The sequence below is a fragment of the Chondrus crispus genome, genomic scaffold (genome assembly GCF_000350225.1).
Source record: "Chondrus crispus Stackhouse genomic scaffold, scaffold_118, whole genome shotgun sequence".
NCBI classification, from domain to species: domain Eukaryota; phylum Rhodophyta; class Florideophyceae; order Gigartinales; family Gigartinaceae; genus Chondrus; species Chondrus crispus.
In genome coordinates, this window is record NW_005178987.1 from 55,941 (window position 1) to 62,920 (window position 6,980).

The 6,980-nt window shown below is 55.0% G+C and overlaps 1 protein-coding gene across 1 annotated transcript; it reads left to right on the forward strand.

The window, feature by feature from the left end:
- The first annotated feature begins 2,575 nt into the window (after positions 1–2,575).
- CHC_T00001895001 (hypothetical protein) lies at positions 2,576–4,654 on the forward strand. The gene is made up of 3 exons (XM_005712949.1): positions 2,576–2,719; positions 3,105–4,008; positions 4,089–4,654. Exons 1-3 carry the CDS (start codon positions 2,576–2,578, stop codon positions 4,652–4,654), a joined length of 1,614 nt encoding a protein of 537 aa, XP_005713006.1.
- Positions 4,655–6,980: the final 2,326 nt, after the last annotated feature.

Sequence of the window (6,980 nt, forward strand, 5' to 3'; positions counted from 1 at the left end):
CAAGGCGGGAGGCACGGCCGCCAGCTTGGGCAGAAGCACCTCGGACTGAAGGTGCTTCGACCCACAAATCGCCTCTTCGATGGCGCTCTGGACTATCCCCGTTAAAGGCTGACAAGGCGTCACAAACGCCGAAGTGGGCGAGAAACCCGTTAAGTCAAGGATCACATTAGATCAATCCAAACGGGCGCTCCCGAACTCCGTTTCAATGGGAGTGACCCCATTAAGGTTTTGGGTTTTTTATCTCGTTTCGTCGAGGAATGTGAGACCAACTCCATGAAGGAGTCCCAGGCACTGGTAGCAGTGAAGTATTTCCTGCAAGGCCAGGCAAGAACGCAGTTCGATGCGACAAAGCAGATGGACTCCTTCGATGGAGGAATTTCGTACTGGTCCGAAGCGATACAGTACCTGCTACGCACTTATGCGACCAACGACGCCATCAGCGGAGCAGTACTCGATCTTCGAGATGTGCGTCAAAAGGCGGAAGAATCAGAAACACGTTACAGCGCTCGTCTGCTGGACGCGGAGTTTCGTTGCGGTAACGTGCACGACGCCGATGAACGAATTACAATGTTCATTGACGGGCTCAATCCGGGAATCCGGTCTCTCGTATCGCGCTATCGCGAGACAGAACGTCGAATGGGACGAAGTCGTCGTGACGGAATCACGTTCCTGGATATCGTCCAGTACGCCCAGAATGAAGGCGACGCTCTTCGGGCCCTGTTCGGTGGCGGAAGAAACGCCGAACATGGCGGAAAAAGGCAGGTCGGCATTTTGAAGCCGCCGACCCGACCGGCGCTATCGCGCGCCGGACAACATCGAATGATGATGACAGAGTCTTCTGCTGACTCTCGGCCGGCGATGGCCGAAAACTACGCCGTAGGTGGCGACTCGATGCACCTTATGCAAGGAGATTGGTCGTCTGTACCGACGGCCGAGCTACCCTCGACCACCGAGACGCAAACGGACGACCCGGAGTCGATGATGCTCACAAGGGGCCCGTACGGACGCGTTTTTGCCCCGGTCATCCGAGGACAGCACCATTCACGCCATGTCCGCGCTGTCCGTCCTGGCTGGCAAGTTAACGTGCGAGGAACTCCGAACTCGGAGAGGCCACGTGGTAACTTAATTTGCCACAAGTGATACGGGCCGAACCACATCGAACCAGATTGCGTAGTTCAACTCTCGATTGCCGAGTCATCTTGTATCATACGAAACTACGACCACCTTTCTGCAGAAGAAAAGCAACGCGCGCCCGCGGACAGCTATTGGAAGTTACGAGCCCTTGACGAGATCGTCAACACCCGGGCTCGCGACCTCCAGAACGCGGAAGCTGCGAAAACTGACCCCTACCAAGGCGGTACAGTGTCCAAAGACAACCAGGGAAACTGACTTCGGGAGTCCGCGTCGAAGCGGAGGCGAGAGGGCCTCCCCCGGCTACCTTGAGCCTGACGCCTGGCGGCGAAGGTCGTCCCTCCCCAGTGAAGGTCCTGTCAAGGAAGGATCTGTTGAACCCCAAACATGGGAGCAAGCTCAGCGAGCTACGCCGACCATGGCGAAAATACGTGCCCCCACGTTTACAAGGCACCATTATGGTGATAGCGAAGCGCAATTACAAGTGCTATGCCGACTACGGGCTAGTCCCGGAACGTTTGCCAAGGAAGCTCACAGTGCTAGACACTGGGGCTGGGCCAAACTTTATTCGAAAAGATGAACTACTTCCGCAGTATATGGAGAAAATGAAACCAGGATCAACCCTGAACATTCGGAACGCAAACCGCAAACCAATTTTAATAACTGGTACAATTGATCGGGTTGTCAGAATTGGTTCGCGAATTACTCGCGTAACATTCCTCGCATGCGAGCGCCTGGCGGCTGGAGAGGTCCTGGGATGTGACTTCATGGACCGTTTCGTGGAAGCCGTCTACCCACGCCGCAAGACGATCGAGCTCGACGACGGGTCCTCGGTCCCTACTACGAGAAGGCCACTCAGGCGACCGCCGAACGCACCGCCATTGCCGGCGTCCCAAGAATTCGCCAAGGCAGGCGGTCGGACATCACCTCGAGTCAGCGTCACCAAGCCAGTCGTGCTTGAGCCTGGAACGCAAACATTCGTCTCTGTGACGTCAAAACGGCACGGCCTCATTGTCCTACAGCCGCATGAGAAACTCTACAAAAAGAGTCAAGTCGTCGCCTCCAATGGCGTTGTGCAAGTCGAGCCAAATCGCGAGTTCCGCGTGCTCGTTGCCAATTTTGGCATCGCGCCTTATCGGCTCGTTAAGGGCCAACGGTCGGCACTTTGCTGCCACATCCAACCGCTGTTATAGCGAGTAAAGTCAGCGTGGCTGCAATGCTAGGCCTCACCGATGAGGAAGCGAACGAAGTCCAACAAGACTTCGACAAGGACGCCAACCGGGCGGTAGAAAACACCTCTATGGCGAGCAATCGGGATGACGTGGATCTCTAACACGTCCCGGCCCGCCATCGTGATCAGATCAAGTCTATGCTACTCAAGTACAGCTCCATGTGGAGTGGGGAGCTGGGCGAGATCAAGTTCATGAAGCATCCCATCGACACGATGACTGGAACGCGACCGATCGCGCAAAACCCCTACCGAGCAGGACCACACGCCCGGGAGGCGGAGATGAAAAAAGTAGACCGTATGCTCCCAGCCGGAGTAATCGAGCCGTCGAAAACAGCATGGGCCTCACCGGTTGTACTGGTGCCTAATAAGGACGGGCAGCTGCGCTTTTGCGTGGACTACCGGCTGCTAAATGCCGTCACGATACGGGATTAATACCCGTTGCCTCGAATGGACAAGTATATTGACTCCCTAGGAGAAGCAACCGTCTTTTCGACGCTCGACTGCAATAGCGGGTATTGGCAAATACCCGTTGCAGAAGAAGATCGCGAGAAAACCGCGTTTGTGTGTCATGGTGGACTGTACCAGTATTTCCGTATGCCCTTTGGGCTAACAAACGCTCAAATGGAGATCCTGTCTCGTCTACCTTGACGACGTAATTCTGTTCTCGAAGGATATCGAGAGTCATATACGTCACGTTGACGAAGTTCTCGACGCCTTGCAGTCGGCAGGAGTGTCCCTCAAGTTGGAAAAGTGCTCTTTCTTCACACAAGAAGTACATTACCTTGGCCATGTTATACGGCCAGGGACGCTCTCGATTGACGAGGTGTCGACCAGGGCTTTACGCGAAATCGCGATACCAACCACCCAGACTGAGCTCCGCTCGTTTTTGGGTTTGTGCAACGTCTATCGACGATTTGTGCCGAACTACGCCCATAAGGCGGCGCCGTTGAACCAGCTTCTCAAGAAGGGGCAACCTGCTAAGCTGGAACCCTTCGACGAAACCGAGATCAAGGCCTTTGATACGCTGAGAGAAGCGGTGATCTCCCCGCCAATTTTGGCGTTGCCCAAGGCTGGGTTCCCATATTCAATGGACACGGACGCCAGCGACTACCAAGTCGGCACGGCGCTCTTCCAATCACACGAAGATGGACAAAGGAAGCATATCGGGTTTTGGTCTCGATTACTACACGCTGCAGAGCGAAATTACTCCACTTCGGAGAAAGAATGTCTCGCTGTTGTGTGGGGTGTAGTGACGCTGCGGCCCTATCTCCAAGGAACCCGGTTCACGGTACATACCGAGCATTCTTCCCTCCGCTGGTTAATGGAGATCACGGACCCATCAGGCCGACTGATGAGGTGGCGACTCCGTCTTGGAGAGTTTGACTTCGACGTGAAGTACAAGAAGGGCAAGCTCAATACCCAAGCCGACGCGTTATCGCGACTGTTCACATCCGGGGAGACGACAGTCCCCGTAGATGAAGAAATCCCATGTTTTCTGGGAAGATTCTCCGAAATGGAGCCAGTCGATAAGTTTTCTGACGACTTCGAAGATCTCGAGTCGGCAAGGTTCGACGCGATATTGACCAGGGAACGCTACTCGACTGACGAGAATTTATTGGATCCTATCACAAGGGAAGAGATGCTACGTCATCAGCTGGCAGATGCATTCTGCGCCGGAATTAGAAGGCGAATCAATCGTGGGGATGACATCCCGTTCGCACTGAAGGGGGCGGGGTTCTCGTCAGGAACGTAAATGCGACACCACAAGTGGTGGCACCACAGGACTTCCAAGCGAGGATTCTTTACATGGGACATCATGCACTGCTTGCCGGTCACCCCCGTGGCAGGAAGATGTTCTACACTCTAACTAGAGATTGCTACTGGCCATCGCTGGCCGTAGATTGCTACGTAACTGCAAGAAATTGCATACATTGCGCTAAAGAGCGAGTCAAACTTCGGAGGAAGACTAAACGCCTCAAGCTGTTCCCAGCTACGGCGCCTCTCAAGTTGCTCTCGATCGATCTCCTTGGGGAGTTAATCCGTACCCCTCGCGGAATTCGGTGGCTCCTGGTGATCACGGATCGCTTCTCCAGGCTGGTCCGCACCGTGCCTCTCAAGAGGATTACTGCCGCGGAAATCGCGAAGGCTTTCGTCCACCATTGGGTGTTTGTCTACGGACCACCAGTCACGGTGCTGGCGGATAACGGAAAGCAATTCGTGTCCCGACTCTTCCAAGAGATTTGCCGCATCCTGGGCATCAAGAACGTCTTTACGACGACCTACCACCCCTAAACAAATGGGCAGTTGGAGCGCTTCAACAGGACAATACTGTCAGCGCTTCGACATTATGTCGCTGAACACCCAAAAGACTGGGACCTTTTCACTGATGCACTTACGTATGCGTACAATACGCAAACGCATAGTACAACCAAGCTCGCCCCATTCGAACTCGTTTTATTGCGACCACCGCGTGCCCTATCGTTGCAGGCAGAACCTCAGCTGGAGGAAGTTGGCCATGCCCAGTATCACGCCAAGTGGCGAGCCTGGCTTCGTGGACTTATGAGCACGGCTCAAGCCGAAATGAAGAAGTCTCAAGAACGCTATCGAGCGAACTACGATAAGCACATACGCCATCCAAAGGCGGAGTATCGCCCCGGGACACACGTGCTCGTCCGACGGGACTACGCGAATCCCCGTACAGAAGCTCGCCACAAGCTGGCGCCAGTGGCAAATGGACCATACCGCGTCGTTTCTGCGGATCAGGACACCGTGGTTATCCAGGATGGGGAAGCACAAGAACGCGTTACACGTGATCGGGTAGTACCTGCACCACTGCAGCCGAGTCAACCCGTAACGTCATCCACGACGAATATCCACGATCCAAATCGTGTTCACCGTCCCGGCAGACCGGGTATCCCGAGCTGTACAGTATCCACCTCTCCTATAGAGCAGTCTCAGGTTCCCCCAACAGGGTTGGCGGACTTGCCAGACACATCGCCTATGAATGGCGCAGCCCAAACCGGAATTTGGAACAGAGCTCGGATTAGACAGCCGCCGCCTTCGAGGCGCTCTGATGGGACGACCAAAAGCCGTCCCGAACACTCGAGGCATGGGGCTCGTCGCTACGCCCGATTGGCGAATGATACTCCGGTCAGACAGGAGAAAAACTCTACACCACCCGCTGACAGTCCACGTCACGAGCCGACTCCCGCCTCCAACGAAGGAGAAGGAGACGTACGCCGCCAATTGGCGCCCGACGCAGCCGCCCAGAACGTCCCTGCAGTGACGGAACAACGCGCAAGTAACGCGCAAGTAACCCGCGAGGAGCCGCGTCTAACACTACAACAAGAAAAGTGGACAGGGATCAGTCGCAATCTCCACACGCCATCGATGGCGAAGAATACGTGGTCGACCACGTCGTCGCGCATCGCTATGATGACGACGGTAAACTCGTCTTCCGAGTAAGATGGTACGGCTACACGCTGGAGGACGACCGTCCTCCGGCGTGTAGAACCAATTAGTCACCTCCGACGGAGCCATGTAATTTTATATTGCAAAAGAAAGGGATTGAATGTCCCAGACTCGATCATCCGAGCAAGACAAGGATAGATTCAAGACAAAAGTGGTTCATCTTTACCTTAAAAAGAATGACTACACGCCCTATGGCGCTACTGTACGCAAGCTACCGCTTCGAACTTACGCCAGATGGCGCTGCGAACTCCTCATGGAGCAAAAAAATAGCAAGGTGAACCCGGTCCGCCATCGCGTCACGCAAAAATTTGCGAACGACGGCTATTTCGTCGTCCATAATCTCACGAGCCGGAGGAGCCCGGTCAATAAGTATACCGGACCGTACGGTATCGCTCGCCACGCTGGCGTTACTCTTATTGAGTACAGGACCTCCTGCCGGAAAGGAGGTCTCCACGGACGCCACTTGGCGAAGTTCAAAATCCTTTTCGTCATCTTCGACGACCTCTTTTCGAGAGTCCTCCGGTTGGGGTCCACTAACGTCCGGGGAAAAGCATTACTCCTTTCCCCGGCGAGGACCGTCAGAAATAACACGCTTCTCATCAGCGAACTTCCTCGCCCTTTCTGGCGTCCATTCTTCCTGCTCCCCCGGACAGCCTGCGCTGCGGGCCCCTCGGATGGATAACCCGCTCGCAAATATTGCGTAATTGACGCGTCATCGCGATAGATCACGGGGTCGTGCCACGGCGCCTCCGTGAGGAGCTGGGCCTGCTCAAACGACTTTTGCCCGAAGAAATCGCCAACCTGGCGGAATACGCGATGACGCGCGAAAGCCAGGATGAACCCGGTTTGGAGGCCCTGCAGCTGAGACATAGCGCGAAGGACCGCGGTGCGATGCTGTGAGAGTGAGACGAACGCGGAAGAAAAAAATGACCGCAGAAGAAGAAACGCACACGGAGAAAAAAATCGCGAAAAGAAAAACACGCGCAAAAAAAGTCGCGAAGGAATCAGTCAGAAACGCCGCCTTTCGGCGCAAATACGGGCGTAGCCGCGAGAGTCGTTGGATTGGAGTGCCAAGACAGGCAGAGGAATGGAAGCACGCGCAGGGCTGCGAGTGCAGTCAAAGATGACGGCGTAATGAACCGCGTGT

Bases quoted from the DNA above. Each gene is read 5' to 3' on its own strand.
- CHC_T00001895001 (XM_005712949.1), top strand. From the start codon at position 2,576: ATGACTGGAACGCGACCGATCGCGCAAAACCCCTACCGAGCAGGACCA. The intron at 2,720-3,104 runs GTGCCTAATAAG...GTGTCCCTCAAG, and splicing joins GGGCCTCACCGGTTGTACTG to TTGGAAAAGTGCTCTTTCTT. The intron at 4,009-4,088 runs GTCATCAGCTGG...TTCGCACTGAAG, and splicing joins CACAAGGGAAGAGATGCTAC to GGGGCGGGGTTCTCGTCAGG.